Genomic DNA, 21,716 nt, shown 5'->3' on the forward strand with positions numbered 1-21,716 from the left:
CAGCAACCAGCTCAGCCAGAGAGGCCTGGCAGCCAGCCAACGAGACACAGCTGTTGCTGACCTATGCAGCCAAACCAGCTACCCCAGCTGCAACGTCTTGAGGCAGCCCAGAACAATGCTGGGAGGCCAAGGAGTGGTGTTGCCTAGCAGGTGAAGCCTGCAAGGAGGGTGGGGCAGGGAGAGAAAGCCCTATAAAGGATGGCTCGGAAGAGCACTGGGGTGGTGGGTTTGAGTAGGAGTAATGGAGTGGTAGCGGAGCACAGCGAGAGTGAAGGCAAGGAGGAGAGCGGATGGAGGATGAGATGGCAGAGATCAAAGGGGGTGAGTGGCACAGGTTGAGCAGACCAGCGAGTGGATTGAGAGGGAATCTGGGTGATGTATACCGCCCCTCCTTCCACAGAGCAGGGTCCTGCAGCATCCCTGGCACCCCTTTGACGTCAAGAGCAGACCGCCCGGCGACCCGCCCAGCAGCGGCCACCGCAAACCCTGACAGTTGGTACTGCTTGAAGCATTAACTCAGTGTCAACATTCCATGCCATTTGTAAGTGCTTCATGGAGCACACTTCAGAAGTTGGGTATATAGTGAATATTTCTCTGGAGCCTTATTGTCCACAAAATGGTTTCAGGCCATAAGCCACGAGAACAAGGTAACCATCTCAAGATACCTAAAACACAATGCTGCCTGAATGCCCAACTTCCACACTCTACCTGCAACTCAAATCTTGGCCAGTAAAACTGTATTGCTCTTTGGGAGATCATCTTGGCTTTTATTAAATAAACAGTATTGAGCATAGCAATAAGTGGACAGATCTCTTACTAGCACCAATGGTTACTGTCAGGTAGTCACTCTAAAAATACATTCTGAAAATGATCAGAACTCAGAAGGTAGTTTCTTTGACTCATGATATTCTCAATGGCCTATGGATAGGTAGTCAAGGGGAATGGCTATGGCTCAGTGGTAGTGGATGTACTTTGCATAATTGTAGTCCCAGGTTCAGTTCTGGGCCCTTCAATTAAAAGGTTTTTAGGCAGCAGGGTCAGGAAAAGCAAATACGATAATATTGGGTAAATGGACCAATGTGTGCATGTTATGTGCCGTCAAGTCGTCTCCAACCTATGGCAAGTCAACCCTATGAATAAAAGACCTCCAAAACGTTTTCTTTAACAGACTTGTTCAGATCCTGCAAACTGGAGAACGTGGCTTCTTTTACGGAGTCAAGCCATCTCATTTAAGTGTTCCTCTTTTCCTGCTGCCTTCCACTTTTCCTAGCATTATTGGCTTTTCCAGAGAATCTTGTCTTCTCATGATGTGTCCAAAGTACGATAGCTTTAGTCTTGTCATTCTAGCCTCCAAGGAGAATTCAGGCTTGATTTGATCTAGTACTCACTTATTTGTCTTTTTGGCTGTCCATGGCATCCGCAAAACTCTCCTCCAGCACCACATTTCAAATGAATCAATTTTCTTCCTGTCAGCTTTCTTTACTGTCCAACTTTCACATCCATACATGGCAATGGGGAATACCATAGTTTGGATTATCTTGATCTTGGTTCCCAGAGAGACATTTTTATCTTTAAGGATCTTATCTAACTCCCTCACAGCTATTCTTCCAAGTCTCAATCTTCTTCTGATTTTTTCATTACAGTCCCCCTGTTGGTCAATGATTGAGCCAAGGAAAAGAAAATCTTGAACAACGTCAATTTCCTCTTTGTCAGCTTTAAAACTGTAATTCCTCAGTAGTCATTACTTTTCTTTTTTTAAATAAATAATTTATTGATTTTCCATACAGATAGAAAGTAAGAAAAAGGAGAAAAAAGAGTGAGAGAGGGAAGCAAGAGGAAAGAAAAAAATACACAAAGATTTCATTAGGCTTGCTTATATCAACATTCTAGTTCTTCACATCTCATACTTTATCCTAATACACAGTTGACTGTGATTTTTGATATTTCATATCATATTGCCTTACTATGTTTTAGTCTCTATATTGATCTTTAATCCATTATAGAAGGGAGTCCATGGCACAAAAAAGTCTTCCTCCATTTGTCCTTTCGTTAATGAAGTTAACTTGTCCATTTCCGCAGTGTCCATTATCTTCACTACTAATTCCTCTTGCTGAGGTATTATTTGACGTTTCCAGTAAAATGCTAACAAAATTCTGGCCACTGTTACTACATGAATTGTGAAGTGCTTCGGTTCTTTGTTCATATCTGGCATACAATTTAGCAGGAATGTCTCTGGTTTGAGGGGGATTGAAATCTGTAAGATAGTTTGCAATAATGTGTGCACCATTATCCAAAATCTATGCACCTCCTTACAGGACCACCACACATGAAAAAATGTCCCTGTATGTTTCCTACACTTCCAACACTTGTTTGAAGTGTTTTTATACATTTTAGCTAGTCTATCTGGTGTTAGGTACCAACTGTAGAACATCTTATATAAATTCTCTTTTAGTGTGACAGACTTAGTTATTTTAACATTCATTTTCCATATCTTGTTCCATTGTACTGAGTCAATATTATATCCTAAATTCTGTGCCCATAAAATTTTACATTTTCCCACGCCCTCATTCATCTTTCTTTGCATTAAAAATAAGTACATTTTCGTAATCAATTTTTCATAACAGTTTTTCGAAGTCTTTTTGTTCTAAATAAAAGCCTCCCATTTTTAATCTTTATTGTATCTAGATTTGATCTGTGCTCTTGCCCACCAGTCTAAATTAATGCCTTGATTCTGTAGTTCCTCTTTTGTTTTTAACTTTTGTCTTCTTGATGTTCAGTTGTAATCCTTTGTTGCTTTCTCCTTTAACCTTCATCAGTAGTTGTTTCAAGTCTTCACTATTTTCTGCTAGTAATGTGGTATCATCTGCATATCTCAAATTGTTAATGTTCCTCCCACCAGTTTTCACTCCACCTTCTTCTAGATCTAATCCAGCTTTCCTTATGATATACTCTGCATAGAGGTTGAACAGGTAGGGAGATAATATGCATCCTTGTCTGACACCCTAGCCAACTGGAAACCATTCTGTTCCCTCATATTCTGTTCTGACAGTAGCCTCTTGTCCGGAGTATAGGTTGTGCATCAAAACAATAAGATGCTGTGGCACCCCCATTTCTTTTAAGACTCTCCATAGCTTTTCATGACCCACACAGTCAAAAGCTTTGCTGTAATCTATACAACACAGGCTGATTTTCTTCTGAATTGCCCTGGTATGTTCCATTAGCCATTGTAAATTTGCAATGTGATCTCTGGTGCCTCTTCCTTTTCTGAATCCAGCTTGAACATCTGGTATTTCTTGTTCTGTATATGGTAAGAGTCTTTGCTGTATAATTTTGAGCATCACTTTGCTTGCATGGGAAATTAACGCGATTGTCCAATAGTTGCTGCACTCCTTGGCATCCCCTTTTTTGGGAATTGGAATAGAGACTGAGTGTTTCCAGTCTGTGGGCCATTGCTTTGTTTTCCATATTTGTTGACATTTTCTTGTTAAGATTCTGATGGACTCCATTTCTGTGGCTTGAAATAGCTCTACTGGTATTCCATCTACTCCAGGTGCTTTGTTTCTCTCAAAAGGAAGAGGCACCAGAGATCACATTGCAAATTTACAATGGCTAATGGAACATACCAGGGCAATTCAGAAGAAAAGGAGAAGGTCACGGAGATGTGGAAAGGCTCGGTGCCCTTCTAACCTACGCCCCATCCCGAGGCACGCCGGTGTTGGAGCTAGGAAAAATCCTCCTTCGACACTGATGTTGTGCAATGCCAGGTCCATAAATAATACGACCAGTATGCTGCATGATACTTTTATGGCGGCTAATATGGACCTGGTATGCGTGACCGAGACTTGGGTGAGGGAAGGAGAAACAGTTGCTCTTGGTGAGCTGACCCCCCCAGGTTATGCGGTCCTTCATCAGTCACGAACTGAGGGTCGGGGGGGAGGGGTGGCAATCCTTGTCCGGGAGGGTTTCTCCTTCAAGCCGCTTCCCGCCCCGAAGATCTCTGGCATTGATTGTGTGGGCCTGGTGTGGAATGCCGAGGAGAGTTTGGCTGTCTGCTTGGTGTACCGACCGCCCAGCGCACCAGCAGATGCCTTACCGCGCCTGCTAGAGGTGGTTGCTGGGTGGGCCTTGGAGTACCCCAGGTTGATGGTGCTGGGGGATTTCAATGCCCATGTAGATGATGCCACCTCGATACAGGCCACGGACCTGGTGTTAGCCATGGCAACACTGGGACTCTCCCAATTTGTATCGGCACCCACACATGAAGCAGGCCACACGCTAGATCTGATCTTCGGGATGGGATTGGATGTGGTTCTGGATAAAGTAGAGTTGGTGCCATGGTCAGACCACGCGGTTGTGAAGGCCCGGCTGGGCGTGCCACCCCCCTCCTGCAAGGGCGGTGAGCAAATTTATGCTCGCCCGCGGAGACTTATGGACCCAATTGGGTTCCAGAATGCTCTGCGGGAACCAATGCTCCACGGTGGTTCATTAGATGAGCTAGTGGAGGGCTGGCAAGTCCGGCTCTCTGAGGCCATCGATGAAATCGCCCCCCGTCGTCCTCTTCGCTGCCAGAATCGCCGGGCTCCTTGGTATACAGAGGAGCTGCGGCAACAGAAACGGGAGCTAAGATGACTTGAACGCGTGTGGCGGCGATCTCGTGATGAGGAAGCAAGAACATCTTATAGGCTGTTTATGAAGTCCTATGAGATGGCAGTGAAAGCTGTGAAGAAAGAGTATTATGCAGCTTCCATCGCATCAGCTAGCTCTCGCCCAGCTAAATTATTTAATGTGGTCCGTTCATTGGTCTCCCAATCAGGTGGAGACCATCAAAAGTTGAATTTGGAGATAAGCTGTGAGGCTTTTGCAAGCTTTTTTACTGATAAGATCTTGCTTCTCCGCCGTGACTTACCAGCCACAGTTGATACAGTAAATGAACTAGAGGCCCCTTGGCCGTCTTCGGGACCCATATTAGATCATTTCAGTCCTCTTTTCGGGGAAGAGGTGGACAGGATTCTGCATGTGGTACGGCCTACCACGTGCCCCTTCGACCCCTGCCCGTCATGGCTGGTGAAAGCCAGTGTTGAGGGGCTTCGGGATTCCTTGGAGGCGATTATAAACCTGTCCTTGAGCTCTGGGGTTTTTCCCAAGGCGCTGAAGGAAGCTGTGGTACGGCCTCTTCTGAAGAAATCATCATTAGATCCTGCTGACCTGCTCAATTACCGACCAGTTTCCAACCTTCCGTTTTTGGGGAAGGTGATTGAGCGGGCGGCAGAGAAGCAACTGCAGAATTTCCTGAAGGAGACCTCAGCCCTAGACCCCTTCCAGTCTGGTTTCCGCCCGGGACATGGGGTCGAGACATTGTTGGTCGCCCTCACAGATGATCTCCGCAGACATCTGGATCAGGGCGGATCAGCACTGCTGATTTTGCTGGATCTGTCAGCAGCGTTTGATACGGTCGATCATGAGCTTTTGACCCACCGCCTTGCCGATGTGGGGATTCAGGGGACAGCACTGCAGTGGCTGGTCTCCTTTCTCCATGATCGGGGACAGAGGGTGGCGCTCGGGGAGAGGGTGTCATCTCGTAGGCCACTGGTTTGTGGTGTGCCACAGGGAGCGATACTCTCTCCATTATTATTTAATATCTATATGCGCCCCCTCGCCCAGCTGGTGCGGAGTTTCGGGCTTGGGTGTCACCAATACGCGGATGACACCCAGCTTTATCTGTTGTTGGACGGGCAGCCTGGATCGGCCCCTGATGCCCTGGAGCGTGCTTTTGAGGCTGTGGCTGGTTGGTTGAGACAAAGTCGGCTGAAATTGAATCCCACGAAGACGGAGGTCCTGTATGTGGGTCGTGGGGAGATGGCTTTGGGACCTCAGCTTCCTACACTTGATGGGGCAGCACTTACACTGGCCCCGAGGGTTAGGAGCCTGGGGGTGATTCTGGATTCCTCCTTGAAGATGGAGGACCAGATCACTGCAGTTGCCAGGTCTTCCTTTTATTATCTTCGGCAGGCCAGGCAGCTTGCCCCTTATTTGTCTCCCCGTGACATGACTACAGTGGTTCAAGCAATGGTCACCTCTAGGTTGGATTACTGTAACGCGCTCTACGCTGGGCTTCCCATGGGCCTGATCCGGCGGTTACAGCTGGTACAGAATGCAGCAGCACGGGTCATTGCTGGAGCACCGGTGTGGGAGCATATTACACCGGTGCTACGCCAGCTGCATTGGCTGCCAGTGGAGTACCGAATCAGGTTCAAGGTTTTGGTGTTAACCTACAAAGCCCTACGCGGACTGGGACCGACATATCTGAGGGACCGTCTCTCACCATATGAGCCCCGGAGGACTCTCCGCTCTGGCGGAAAACATCTTTTAAGTGTCCCTGGCCCTAGGGAGGCCCGCCTGGCGTCGACCAGGGCCAGGGCCTTTTCAGTCCTGGCCCCGACCTGGTGGAATGCTCTGTCTTGCGAGACAAGGGCCCGGCAAGATTTGCTTGCATTTCGCCGGGCCTGTAAGACAGAGCTATTCCGCCAGGCATATGGCTAACGCCGGGCAGTGCCCGCCCCCCCCATGAAGGGGGGGTTAAACCATCACCCTTATGCAAACACAGAAGCATGTATGAACCACTATGCAGCATGAATTGTTATATTTAATATTTTTAAATGTTTTTAAATGTATTATTTAATGTTTTTAAATGTTTTTAAACATGTTTGTATTTGTTATCCGCCCTGAGCCTGCGAAAGCGGGGAGGGCGGAATATAAATATAATAAATTAAATTAAATTAAATTAATTAAATTAATTGCTTTGAGTGCAGCTTTTACTTTACTTTCTAGGATTTCTGGTTCTTCATAAAAAGATTCTTTGTCAAAAGTATCTGTCATCCTTCCATCTCTTTTGTATAGTTCTTCAGTGTATTGTTTCCATTTTTCCTTTATTTTGTCCTGATCAGATACTGTATTTCCCATGCTGATCTTTCAGCATCCCAAGATGTGGCTTGAATTTTCCTTTGATTTCTTGATCCTTTTGGAACAAGTCTCTTGGTTCTTCCTTTTTTGTTGTTCTCTTCTGTTTCTTTGCACTGGTTATTATAACAGATTTCTTTGTCTCTGTGTGCAAGCCACTGAAAAGCTGCATTTAGAGTTTTGACCCTATTTCTGTTGTCTTTTGCTTTTGCTTTTTGTTTATCTTTAGCAATTTTAAGAGTTTCCTCAGGCATCCATTTAGGCTTCTCCTTTCTTTTGGCTACAGGAATAGTCTTTGCACATTCTTCCTTGATAATATCTCTGGTTTCAGCCCAGAGTTCTTCTGGCTCACGATCAATTAAACTTAGTATTGCAAATCTGTTCCTTACCTGGTCTTTAAATTCTTCAGGAATATTATTTAAATTGTATTTTGGCACTATGATTCTTTTAGTGTTTCTCTTCAGCTTTATTCTAATTTTTAATATTAGCAATTCATGATCTGTGTCACGATCAACTCCTGGTCTTGTTTTAGCTGAGAGAATAGAGCTTCTCCATCTTCTGCTTCCAATTATGTAACCTATTTGGTTCCTGTATTGATCACCTGGTGATTTTCACATATACAATCGTCTTTTTGGTTGCCTGAAGCATGTATTAGCAATGAACAGGTTATTGGCTTCACAAAATTCTATGAGCCACTCTCCTGCTTTGTTTTGTGATCCTAATCCAAATTTGGAAAGCCTAATTTAAAAAAAAACAAAAAACCCTTAAACAGTTCCCAAGAAGCAAAAGGCAAATAAACTGTTGCAATCCTTCCAGCAGCAGAATGCCAGGAAAAAATGCATTCAGCATGAAGTATTTGCTTTATGCTATCATGGTAAATGGGTAAGATGCAGATACCTGCAACAATTACTTGTTGGCACTATTTTCAGGTCAAGTCACCAAAAAAAACCCCTGAATGCCAACACAACAGCAAGATACATCTAACTGAAAGGGTGCTTTTTACCTGCCTTTGCAACAGTATTCTTTTCTGCATTTATGGTGGATTGTTTTAACAATCAACAACTACAGACTGAAATACTGTTCCCTCTGTTTACAGCTTATAACCTAAAGCCCATACAATTTTCTCTACTGCGCTGTTCAAAGCAAATACTGAACTTTTGCTCCACCATATGTCAGCAATGAAAGATATGGCTCAAGAGGGTATCTCAAACTGACTCAACCTACAGAATTCACCTACTACATACTACTCAGTTATGGAAGCATTCCAATGTACAAATATTCCCACATGTGCCTAACCATTTGCTCATGACCCAGGAAACTGAGAGTTCAGGTGTGCGTTATGGGGACAGATCTATGCATTAGTATTTAATATCTGTAATATTTGTTAAATGGAGAAAACATATAGGTAAAATTATAACAGCTCACAAACCATACTCTGGGTCTATAATAATGTTTCCCTTGTACTTCTCCGTGGCTGCTGTGGAGTCTTTCCTCCATTGCAGTGATCATTTCCTCTGCTGCAAGCACATATGTAAAGGGCTCCTTTAAAAGCACTGATCATATACAACCAGAAGTCATAGTAAAGGGAAGTCTCCACAGTAGCTGGAAAGAAGTACAAGAGGAGCAATGCTGTCAGATTCAAGTCATTAAGCTTTTTATGAAATCCCTCAAAGGCTCTTAAAAAAAATTACAAGCTTAGTAAATAAAAAGACAAATCTTCTAATAGACCAATTTAAAAAAGCAGAAAAGAAGGAATTTTCACAAAACGAGGGTGGGAGGGGAGCAGGATCCTTTATTTGCCCATAAAAGACAGGGAGTCAGGAATGAACAGCAAGATAGCCAAGTTAGTACAAGACACCAAAAGGGATGGGGAAACCCCAAGCAGACAACAGGAGCTGGAAAAAGGATGTATCTGAATGTTGTAAATGAACAGAACACGGGTGGGGGTGGGTGACAGGAGCTGGAGAGCCTCGGGTTCAGAGCAACTCATCCCAAAGGGATGGAATGGTCAATTCTTGAGAAAATATTGGTGGGAGAGAGCTAGAACTTGAGAATGAGAGTAGAGCACTAAAGGAGGGCCATGTGAGGAAGCCTGAGGACCAAAGGAGGTATGGGTCCCTAGAGACAGAAATGCGGTACAGTTGCCTGTATGCCAATGCTAAAAGTTTCTGAGTCAAGACTGGGGAGCTGGACTGCTAAATGACAATGTAGATAAAGCGGGCATTTCAGAAACCTGGTGGCATGGCAAAAGTCAATGAAACACTCTTACCCTAGGATATAAACTATATAGAAAGGAAAAAATGGGACATCTTAGGGGCAGAGTTGCTCTGTATCTCAAAAATACCATCGAATCAAGCTAGAAAGCATTAGGGGAAGAACCTCCTTCACAGAATCACTGTCAGTGGAGATAGTGGGCCATAGGGGTTACTTTAAAGTGGGGTTGTACTATTGGGCCAGAGGCAGATTTCAAAGTAGAGAGGGAAATAAGGGAGGTGAACAAAAGGAAGAATGTTGTTGTACTGGGTGACTTTAAGTACACGTTCACACTGATTTGGCAAATATGCGTGAGTCATGCCATATAAACAAGCTTTCTAGATATCATAAATGTCTGTGCATTGAATCAGTGGGTCACTTGAGCCAACTAGTGGTGTAGAAACTCTAGACATGGTTCTGAACTGGACTCAAGTCCAGCTGCAAGAGGTAAATATTGTTGCAGTGATTGAGAACAGCAACCATGATGCTATTAACTTCACTATTCGTGCCAGTGGTAAGTTACTTCCAGAATATAAAACAATCACTTGATTTCTAAAGAGCAAACTTTTCTAAAATGAGGGGACTGGTTGGAAGGAAGTTAAAGGGAAACTTAAGAGAGTCAAATCCCTCCAGGACACCTGGAAACTATTTAAAACTATACTGATTAAGGTCCAACTAGAACAAATACCTCAAAATCAGGAAAGATACCACCAAATCTAAAAAGATGCCTGTGTACTAGTTAACTACTCAATCCAAGGAAGCCATAAAAGGCAAAAAGGCTTCTTTAAAAATATGGAAGGTTTCCCCAATCAAGGTAAACAGAAAGTAGCACAGGTTCTGGTAAAACCAATGTAAGTTGACAATAAGGTGAGCAAAAAGAATTTGAGGAGCAGATGGCCAAAAACATTAAGGCAAGCAGTAAGCGTTTCTTCAAATATACCAGGACAAGGAAACCAGTTAGGGAGGCAGTTGGGCCTTGGATAACAAAAGAATAAAGAGATTGCTTAACGAAGATGGAGAGATGGCAGAGAAACAATTCATTTTTTGCCTGTTTTCACAGTGGAGAATGCAGGATGTATAACCATGCTGGAGTCGCTTTTTTAAAAGGGAGTCTGAAGAACTGGGTCAAATTGTGGTGATAAGTTCAAGGATTACTAGGTGAACTGAAAATTATGTCTGTAGGTCCATATGGCATAACCTTAAAGAAATAAAATGCAAAATTCTTATTAATATGTAATGTGTTGATAAAAATTATCCTCCATGGTAGATGACTGGAAACGTCGTTCCAATTTTTAAAAAGAGGTCCAGAGGAGATCCAGGAAGTTACACGTCAGTTAGCCTATCGTATGTTTCAGGTAAATTAGTAGAAATTGTTATTAGAGAAATACAAGTGGGGACCTACAAGGACTTGCGGGAGGCATCTAATTTTCCCTTCCCCCACCATGTTCTCTTTCCCTTTCACGCGCCCCCCCCCCAGTCTCTTCCCCCTTTCCTGTTTCCCTCTCTCCTTCCCAACCACCTTTGTCCCCCTGTCCTCATCTTTCTCCTTTCCCCTCCCCAGCATGCTCTCCTGTGTGTCCCAGTTGCTAGGTGCTGGCTGAGCCAGGCCCAGTTGCATGGTGGAGAACCTGCAAGGAGGAGAACCTGAGGGCACTATACTTTCTCCTGTATCCCCTTCCCCAGCCTCCCTCCTCTTGGCAGTGTCCATATGCTCACCTTTCCCTACATCCTTCTCTCCTTCAAACCCACTAAACAACTTACCTTTTATCTGCCCCCATTTTCACCTATATTTTTAATTTTCTTCATTTATATACTTCCTTTCTCCACAACAGTGACCCAAAGCAGCTGACATCATTCTCCTTGCCTCTGTATTATCCTCATAACAACCCTGAGAGGTAGGCTAGGCAGAGAGTGTGTGTGACTAGATCAAAGGCTCCCAGTGAACTTTCACAGCAGAGTGGTGGTTCAAACCTGGGTCTCCTAGATCCTACTCTGAAACTCTAACCACTGCACTACATTGGATTTTGTTGGGGGGTGGGGTGTTGTTCAACAGTAGCAAGCTGCCGGGCCTGGATGAGTCATGCAAGTCATGTGGTATCAAGGCACCAGGACGTTGCTTCTGGGCCTGGCCCCGATGAGTCCTCCCTCAAAGGCCCAATAACTCTGAAAAGGGCCCTGCTTTCCCTCTGCCTTTTACTGACAGAAACCAAGTCTGGAATACTGGTTGACCGGTCATGGTTGCCTAGTAACAGCCACTGAGAACATCTGGTAAAAACTACAGGTGATCCTTTTATCATTTTGGATTTTTTAAACTGCAATGCTTTGGAGTTTTTTTAGATTTCAGATTTTCCTGCAAACAAAGCATTTTTCAGCTGGGTAGGAAGAGCTGTCTTGTCTACTCATGGCTCAAGTCTCTGGATTTAAATATCCTCAGATCCAGGCCATTTGGCTATTAATATATAAGATGAAAAACATTGAGAAAGTCTGCTGTGAGAAAAATCAGCATGGCTTTGGCAAAGGGAAGTCCTGCCTCACCAACCTCTGGGAGTTCTTCGAGCAGGTTAACTAACATGTGAATAAGGGCAACCTGGCAGTCATCATCATGGACTTCCAGAAGGCTTCACCAAAGACTCCTGAGTGAGCTTAGCAGTCATGAGACACGAGAATGTATTAAAAGCTGACAGGAAGCAGAGAGTAGTAATAAATGAACAGTTCTCACAAGGGTTTGAAGTGAACAGTGAGGTCCCACAAGGTTCGGTATTGGGACCAGTGCTATTTTATTTGTTCATGAATGATTTGGAATTGGGGCTGGAAAGTATAGTAGCAAATTTTGCAATTACACTAAATTATTCAGGATGGCGAAAACCAAGGCAGATTGCAAAGAGCTACATAATGAGTTCTCTAAATTGGGTTAGTGAGCAACAACTTGCCAAACAAAGTTCAACATGGGTAAGAGTAAGATGATGCATATTAGAATTAAAAAATCCAAATTTTAAATATATGCGGATGGAGTCTGAACTAGCCAAGACTGAGATTGAAAGTGATCTCGGGGTTCCAGTGGAAAGCTCAATGAAAATGTCAACTCAGATTGCAACAATAGTGAAAAAGGCAAACTCCATGCTAGGAATTATTAGGAAAGGGAATGAAAACAGAACACCTAATCTTCTAATGCCCTTGTATAAACTTATGGTGCAGCCTCATTTGGAATACTGTGTGCAGTTCTGGTCATCACATCTTAAAAAGGATCATACCCCTCGATGATCAAGGGGTAAAAGGATTACGGAAGGACGATAGGGAAATGTCCGAGAAGCTAAATGCATTTTTTGCCTCTGTCTTCACTGTAGAAGATAAGAGGTGCTTGCCCACTCCAGAACTGCTGATTTTGGAAGGAGTATTGAAAGACCTGAGTCAGATTTAGGTGATGAGAGAGGAGGTCCTACGACTGACAGACAATTTAAAAACTAACAAATCACCAGGCCCAGATGGCATACATTCAAGAGTTCTGAAAGAATTCAAATGTGAACTTGTGGTTCTCCTGACAAAGATATGTAACCTTTCATTAACATCTGCCTCCATTCCTGAGGACTGGAAGGTAGCTAATCTCACCCTCATCTTTAAAAAGGGTTCCAGAGGAGATCCGGGAAATTACAGGCCAGTCGGTCTAACGTCAATACCAGGTAAGTTGGTGGAAACTGTTATTAAAGAATTAGTAGGCACATTGATGAACAAAAGCTATTGAGGAAGACTCAGCGTGGGTTCTGTAAGGGAAGATCTTGTCACATGAACCTGTTAGAGTTCTTTGAGGGAGTGAACAAACATGTGGACAAGGGGGAACCAATAGATGTTGTCTGCCGGGACTTCCAGAAAGCTTTTGATAAAGTTCCTCATTAAAGGCTGCTAAGTAAGCTCAATAGTCAGGGGGTAAAAGGACAAGTCTTGTTGTGGATCAAAAACTGGCTAATGAATAGGAAACAGAGAGTGAGTATAAATGGACAATATTCACAGTGGAGGGTGGTAAGTAGTGGGGTACTGCAGGGCTCAGTATTGGGTCCGGTGGTTTTTAACTTGTTCATTAATGATTTGGAGTTGGAAGTAAGCTATGAAACGGCTAAGTTTGCTGATGACACTAAATTGTTCAAGGTGGTGAGAACCAGGGAGGATTGTGAGGCACTCCAAAGAGATCTGTCGAGGCTGGACAAGTGGGCGTCAACGTGGCAAATGAGGTTCAAAGTAATGCACAAAAATCCCAAATATAACATTACTTTGAGGTTCAAAGTAATGGGCCAAAAATCCCAAATATAAATACACAATGATGGGGTCCAAACTGGTGGGGACTGACCAAGAGAGAGATCTTGGGAGTCATGGTGGATAACTCGCTGAAAATGTCGATACAGTGTGCGATGGCAATAAAAAAGGCCAATGCTATGCTGGGGATTATTAGGAAGGGAATTGAAAACAAATCAGCTAGTATCATAATGCCCCTGTATAAATCAATGGTACAGCCTCATTTGGAATACTGTGTACAATTCTGGTCACCACACCTCAAAAAAGATATTATAGCACTGGAAAAAGTGCAGAAAAGGGCAACTAGAATGATTAAAGGGATGGAACACTTCCCCTATGAAGAAAGGTTAAGGCGCTTGGGGCTCTTTAGCTTGGAGAAACGACGACTGAGGGGTGACATGACAGAGGTTTACAAGATTATGCACGGGATAGAGAAGGTAGAGAAACAAGTATTTTTCTGCCTTTCTTACAATACAAGAACTTGTGGGCACTCAATGAAATTGCTGAGCAGTCGGGTTAGAACAGATAAAAGGAAGTACTTCTTCACCCAAAGAGTGATTAACACATGGAATTCACTGCCACAGGAGGTGGCAGCAGCTTCAAGCATAGACAGCTTCAAGAGGGGACTGGATAAACAAATGGAGCAGAGGTCCATCAGTGGCTATTAGCCACAAAGTACAGATGGAACTCACTGTCTAGGGCAGTGATACTCTCTGTATTCTTGGTGTTTGGGGGGGGGGCAATCAGTGGGAGGACTTCTAGTGTCCCTTCCCCACTGGCAGACCTCCTGATGACACCTGTTTTTTTGGCCACTGTGTGACACAGAGTGTTGGATGGCCCACTGGCCTGATCCAACATGGCTTCTCTTATGTTCTTATTGCAAAGTTGGAAAAAACACAAAGGAGGGCAATTAAGATGATTAGAGAGTTGGAGGACCTCTCCTATGAGTCAAGGCTGGACAGAATGGGACTTTTCTGCTTAGAAAAAAGATAACTAAGAGGAGACATGATAGAGGTTTATAAAATTATGCATGAGGTGGAGTAAATGGATAGAACAAACTTTTTCTCCATCTCCCAAAATAATAGAACCGGGCAGCAATCAATGAAATTGTTGGAAAATAGGTTCAGGATAGACAAAAAGAAACTCTTCTTCAGTCAATGAGTAATTAAACTTTGGAATTCACATCCTGTAGAAGTAGCAACGGTCGCCGCATAGATAGCTTTAAAAGGCAGTTATACAGATTAACGAAGGAGAGATTAAAGACTACTTGCCATGGTGGCTGAAGGAAGCCTCCATCTACAGAGGCAGCAAACCTCTGAATTCCATTGCTGGGAGGCAGCAGCATGGAAAGTTTGGCCCTCCAGAGCAACTGGTTGGCCACTGCGTGAAACAATATACTGGTCTGATCCATCAAGCTCTTCTTATGGTATCTAGCTGGCTACTGTTGGAAAACCTGGACTTTGATCCAATAAGACAATTCTTATGGTCTTGATATTGCCCTCCTCTTAATACTTGTAAGTTATTTGGCTTCTGTTAATATTCCCACTAGAGTAGAAAAACAACCTTCAACAAGATGATTGAAAAGTTAAATCATATCTTAAGACAGCAGTTTCACTACGTTTGCCTTTGGGCAATCTATTATCTGTGTTTGATTTAATTTTTCTCTATCCTTTCTTACAATACCATCACCTACAGACATCCTACAGACTGTGCACACCATTTCCCTACCTTTCATTGAAAAGGCGTGTGGCCAGCATATAGTTCATTGTTGTCTTGTGTTCCAAATAGGATCTGTAAAGCCAAGAGCAGTAGATTCAGTAAAAATTCAGATGAGGACAATATTTAAAAAAAATGAAAGGGCATCCAGTACTGCACATCAGGAAAGTAAGAAAGGCAAGAGACTAATGAGGAAGAAACAACATTGGATGGCAAGCAGCTGGTAAAGTATGTGGGAAACCAAGAAGACAAAGGCAATAAGACAGGTTTGATATCACAAGAGTTCAAAATCTATAGCCCAAAAATTTAAGTTTACAGCCTGATAGAAAGGTCCTAGAGATTACCTATTACCTCCTAAACTGTAGCACAACACTTAACTTCAGCTCACCCATAAAGGTCCCAAGTTATTGGTGTAGGGAATATGCGAATGAATCCCCCTCTTCGGTCATATTCATCCTTCACTCGACGCAGAACTTTTATCTGCAATTAGAATGACCAATGGAAGCCACTTGAAGAATTCTAATACAGAAATGTTAAGATTTAGGGTAGGATACAGCTTCACAGAATGCACCAAGATGGCCAAATTATTTAGGGTATGCATATAAAATCTTTGTGAATCAAGGCTCCTCTAGTTCTTGTCTTTAGAAGCTAGTCGTTTTCTTATCACTTATTTTTCTTACTGTACTGTGAAGATGCCAATCTCAGTCTGCTGAAGCCAGAGAGAGTTATCTGGTAACAAAATGTACTCATTCAACGGGTCACATCATCAGCATCAGCCCCAAGACCGATGACTGAACACTGCACACATAACTCTTCTTACCTCCTCCATGGAAAGGCCCAGCATGGAGCCAACATGCCTTCCTGCTACTTTCTCCCTCGATGAGGACATCAGGTTTTTAATCTCAGCATCGCTGGCAGAGAGAGGCCGAGAACGCTGAAGAACCACAGTGGGAAACCAGATTTTAGGCTTTTCTTCTGATTTTATTCCAATTATTATTGTAATAGACTTCAAATGCCACCTCATTTGCCCAGCAAAAGCCACACACTCCAGACAACAGAGCCAAAGGCAGAAGGATCCAAAGGCACCAATGCCAGCATTCACACTCCCTGTCTCCAACTATAGCAAGATCCACACCCCACTGGATCCTAAGGCCAAACTTCACATTCTCAGTGTTTGACCACAGAACCACACCCCAAAGCAATAAGAGCTAGCATTCACAGCTTCTATGTCTACAGGCAACACATGACATATTCCTGGCTCTGGTGCCTGTGGGGGTAAAAGTCCCAAGTCCCAAATGCTAAACAGCCCAAAGTTTGTAATCTGTTGGGGAAATGAAGCTACTGTAAGCAACTGAAACATAATACACATTTTTTTTTACCAGCTTCCTAAATGCTGAGATTATTACAATCTTAACTGAATAGGGACGATGCATTTTCTGCACTCCTCTCTCAGTCACAAGGTGGCTGTCTGCATTAGTCACAGGCAAGGAAAAAAGAAAGCCTGAAGTTCTGGCAAGACAATTTTGACCTAGCTGTACTGCCAAGGCTGGAGTCTAAGGTATTTAAAGACTTTGAGACAATAAGTTCCCTAAAGAAATTTTTTAAAACCCTGAGATCAGTGTAGCTAAAGATAAAACAAGATTCAGCTGTACTACAGATTAAGGGCTCAGAATGGCTGCATTTCTAAAAAGATACCAAAAAGATCTATTAGCCGCACACCCCATTCTTTCATACAGTTTTCATTCCTCTTAACACAAAAATGAATAAATAAGAGATTAAAAATCCAATGCTGGATAAGGCTTAAAAGTGAAAAGGTAAAAATCTAAAATGATTGCAGAATGCACTCAGGAGGATACAATATTTAAAAATGTATTTTATTTAAAATACTTATATCCCACATTCTCAGTAAAAATATGCATTTGTGGCTGCTTACAACAACCAACAAAAATAACAAAACAAGATGGAGCCTAATAATCCACAACAGCAGCACAAGAATTAAAGCAACAGTCTTCCATTTTTTTAAAATCACAAGAAGAGATACAATATTTCAGGAAAGGAAAATCAGCAAAATCAAGGCAAAGAGAAATAATTTGCCTGGAAAAATATTTGTGTTTTTGCTTGGCATCTCAATGATTCAAGGTGAATTTCTGTGGGAAAAGATAGACACATGAAGCTGCCTTCTACAAAGTCAGACCATCAGTTCATCAAGGTCAGCATTGTCTACAGGCAGCAGCTCTCCCGGGTCTCAGGTAGAGGTATTTCATATCATTTACTACATGATCCCTTTAACTGGAGATGCCAAGGATTGAACCTGGGACCTTCTTCATACCAAGTAGATACTCTACCACTGAGCCATTGCCCCTCCCCACAAAGTCTCAAGCACCACAACAGAAAAAGCCCTGACCCCTGGTGCACACCCAGAGCACAGCCTCTGATGATGAACACAATGTTGTATTCATTCATATGAGAAGAGGCATACTTCTGGCACCCCAAGTCCCAGGACTATGTAGGGCTTTACTCAATAATGGCCATTTAATATTCTCTTATCACTGGGGTAAGCTAGAGAGAGAGATCATCTACAGCAAGGGTTCCCAACCATTTTGAGCCTGCAGGCACTTTTGGAATTCTGACGTAGCATGGTGGGTGCAGCCAAAAAATGGCTGCCATTACATGGCTGCCACAAGAGAAGTCAGCCACAAAATGGCGGATATGGCTTACCTTCAGTCACACAGTGAAGATTCTTGCAGAATCATACAGCTGAAAGGGACACCAACCCATCCATAACACTAGAACCTCACAGTCTCCTCATTTATTCCCCCAGTGACTGCTGCTCAATGTCCCGAGGAATGCAAAAAATCTCCAGAATCCCTGGCCAATTTGGGGGATAATTCCTTCCTGAACCCATATTAGTGATCAGGAAAGGGCCACAAGAAAGGGCCACAAGAACCAAGCACTGGTTCATCCCTTCCTGCACTCCCTCTCACTATCTGCTTAAATTTCATATTAAATCATAGAATCAGCATTGCTGCCAGATAGCCATCTAACCTCTGCTTAAAAAAACCTCCAAAGGAGAGGTGCTGTAGTGGCAGCTGCTGTCAAAACAATGTTTTTAAAAATCTGCACAATCAAATTTCCAATAGCCACTCACAAGCCTGAGTGGGCAAAAGCCCCAACTGGCCCTGCCCACTTTTGGAAAACACTTGGCACTAGAAAACATGTTGGTGGGCATCATGTTGGGGGGCACTGATCTACAGTATAGCATTCACCTTAGCCATGGGGAAAAGAACTGTTCTTCCACAGAAAATAAGAGTTCTTAAAAATATTATCCACACATAAATTGACATCACACACAAACTAATCTTCATATTACACATCTTTTTCTACTTTAACTTTTACATGTAATGTAATGATGACCAGCTCAACATTATGAACACAAGAAAGCCTTGCTGGATCAACTGAAGGATCCACATGATCCAACATGCTTTTCAACTAAATAATCCAGCCCTTTTATCCAGTTGTAACATATTCATGGCTTTTAAAAGGAGTCTAAACAAAAACAAACAGCAACTCTTTGGCAAGGCAAACATTTTCACAATACTCACACTCAACTTTCCTTTCAATTTTAGACTGTATCTATGATACTGGTGGCAGCTGCAACACAGGCAATCAATTCAAGATTAACTTATTTCTCTCCTCAGAGTTGCCAAGGTTTCTCTCTTCACAATCTTCCCTGATACTCACATTTTCCCTATACTATTATTTTTCTACATGTCAGGAGATGCCCAAATTCTCCACAAAAATTATCTAAAATTTGGCATTCTAATAAAATATTTAACAATAGCAAGAACTGCCTCGAGCCAAGGGGAAAGGTGGGATATAAATGCTTTAATGAATGAACATAAGAGACCAAATTAGTGATGATGATGTAATTTTTGTTGAGCATGCATGGGATTTAGGGAGCAAGAATGGGAATAACTGTAAGGAAAGTAAAGGTGAAAAACTGATAAGCATTATTAAGGATATTTAGAAAAAGAATGGAACTACAGAAACATGAGACACTGCCAGCACATTCTTAAATTTAATACAGCCACAAAGACTAGAAAGGGTCCCTCACACACACATGCACATATTTGTGAGGAAAAGACACACAGAGAGAAATCTGAATTCTATATTAAATGCTAGTTTGCTGCTAAATTAAAAATAAGCAGCCTTGCATTAATTAATCATTTGCCTACAGCTTGCATAATTTAGAATAGATTCTGTTCACTCTTTTCCCTTAAACTTCTTTCACACAAATAAGCAAGTAGAACTAGAAGACAATGTAAACAGTAATCAGTATGTTATTCAAAACAGGGAATTTGAAAATTGTAAAAGGTAAATGAAACAATATAAAGTATTAAAACCTACCAATTTGGCATTTGTTGATCGTGACTGCGCAGATACAGGGCGCTACAAGAGGCAGAGAAAAGGAGTAAAAATTCTACATTCCCCTCATGACACTGCCTGGGTATCACTTCCTTGTACACCGTCTCTGAAGTACATGGAGCATGCCCATCATTTACATTTCAGATCTAGGTAAAAATCTATTCTCCTTTATTCCCATCCTCAGTAGATATTTGCATACTTTAAATAAGGAGACCATTTATATATACATGCAGAATGCAGAATAATAACGCAGAATATGGAATATTTAAAACAAATGTTCTTTTTGGCCTGGCAGCACATCAGTTAGCAACTCTGGGAAACAAATAACCAAGGCTCCATTGTGAACTCAATTACAAAAGAAGCTGTTTTAATTAAAGACAACAATTGTTCCAGCTGTTGTGAAAAAGGAGGTGCCTCATATTAGACATGGGCATTAATCGAAATATGAATCAAATTTCGTGCCTAATCAGGCCGATTCATGTTTCATGAAATGTGTTTCGTGGGGGGCGGTTTTCACAAAATTCACGACTTTGGGGGCCGATTTGTTCAATTTGTGAATTCGTGATGTCAGACAGGCTGGCGCCGATCCATTGATGCCCTATGCAACATAGGCCTGGAATGTCTGTAGATTTTGGTTGCCATTGGAAACCCCAATCTTAGCCCACATAACCTTGATAGGCAGCTCTCCCTGCCAACTGGAGAGCTTCCATTCTACCCTATACAGCAAGGAGCAGGGGAGTTAATCGCCTAGGCAACTGAGGAGATGGGCCTTCTGTAGCCATGGGAATACGAACCTCATCCCTCCAAACCCTGTTAGGCAGGTTTGTCTGCCAACCAGAGACCTCCTGTTCTGCTCTATGTGAGCATTTCTTATATAAGGCACAGCTCTCTGCCTTGTGCTTCTCAGTTCTAGTAGACAGAGGGAGAGGAAGGACTTGTTGCTGAGATTTGGAGTGAGAGAGTGGAATTGGGAGCTTTTGGCCAGATTTGCTGCTGCTTTAAAAGAGACTGAAAAGCCTCTTTCTTATTTTCAGCTCTTGGCCTTGCTGGGAAGGTCGTTGGGTGAGGGTGCCTTCTTTCCTCCACCCCACCCAACCCCAGTTTCAGGGCATTGTCTGGCTCTGGGGCCTAGCTTGACTGAGGCCTACCTTTTTTTCTTTAATTTTCTTTGCTTATATTCTTATTTAGAGCATTTGTTCTTGCTGGCTTGTTGGGTGAGGGTGGGTGGAGGAGAGCCTGCTGGAGTCTCCCTGAGAGTTTGGCATCTCTGGCTATGAATGGGGCCATTGAAGTGCTCTGGGTTCTGACAAATCATGAAACTAACGAATCGTTTTGTAAAACGGAACCCTTTCGTGAAAGTTCATGATTCATGGAATGTGACGAAACACGAAACGCTCATTTCAGGTTTTTCCCATTTCGAGCCCATCTCTACTTCATATTTCTTCCAGGGTACAGATTTGCCACCTCAGATCATTCCAGAGCAGCCTACTAGTTGAGCCCTCCCTTTGAGATGTCCTGTCAACTACAGATAGAGCCCTCTCCTTTTCAGTAGCAGCTCTGGCATCTTGGAGTAACATTTACCGAGGAAGTATAGAGGCCCCCTCCATGCCACTCCCTTAACAAATGCAAGGCTATTCTTTTCAGATAGCACTTAACCGTCAATCTATTAAAAGGGTATATTCTTGAGGCTGAAAGTTGTATGGCTTTTTTTCCTTGTCTGTCTTTTGCCTGAAGGTCAGATTTTCTGTAAACTGCCTTGAACTGCTGTGGATGGTGGAAAAAGCGACATGCAAACAAACAAGACAAGCCAATAAAAGTCTGAAATAATTATGTTCATGATACTGGGATTAGTTTGTAGTTTTAGTGAATGGGGGTGAGGCTTCTGTTTTCAGGGATTCTGTACTTTAAACACACAGGTACTGCAAAAAACTAGAGGTCTTTTTTTGCAACTAGAGACCAATTTCACTTCCAACTTTATAGAGACCACCCAACTGTAATAAACTACCCAAATGCAATGGAACTAAACTAGTCAGGGAAGGCCAAGGAAAGGGAATGGTTGTTATCCTAAACCATCAGACCAA

The 21,716-nt window shown here is 42.8% G+C and overlaps 1 protein-coding gene across 8 annotated transcripts in view; it reads right to left on the reverse strand.

The window, feature by feature from the left end:
• The window catches only part of TTLL5 (tubulin tyrosine ligase like 5), a 198,074-nt gene that overhangs the window by 134,653 nt on the left and 41,705 nt on the right, over positions 1-21,716 (reverse strand). For all 8 annotated transcript variants that reach the window (XM_054970990.1, XM_054970992.1, XM_054970995.1 and 5 more), the window contains exons 16-19: positions 19,618-19,659; positions 16,031-16,144; positions 15,599-15,690; positions 15,223-15,285 (exon numbers count right to left, since the gene is read on the reverse strand). In XM_054970990.1, coding sequence (XP_054826965.1) covers positions 15,223-15,285; positions 15,599-15,690; positions 16,031-16,144; positions 19,618-19,659 — 311 coding nt within the window. The remainder of the gene's footprint in view (positions 1-15,222; positions 15,286-15,598; positions 15,691-16,030; positions 16,145-19,617; positions 19,660-21,716) is intronic.

Source organism: Eublepharis macularius, chromosome 2 (genome assembly GCF_028583425.1).
Source record: "Eublepharis macularius isolate TG4126 chromosome 2, MPM_Emac_v1.0, whole genome shotgun sequence".
Lineage (NCBI taxonomy): Eukaryota > Metazoa > Chordata > Lepidosauria > Squamata > Eublepharidae > Eublepharis > Eublepharis macularius.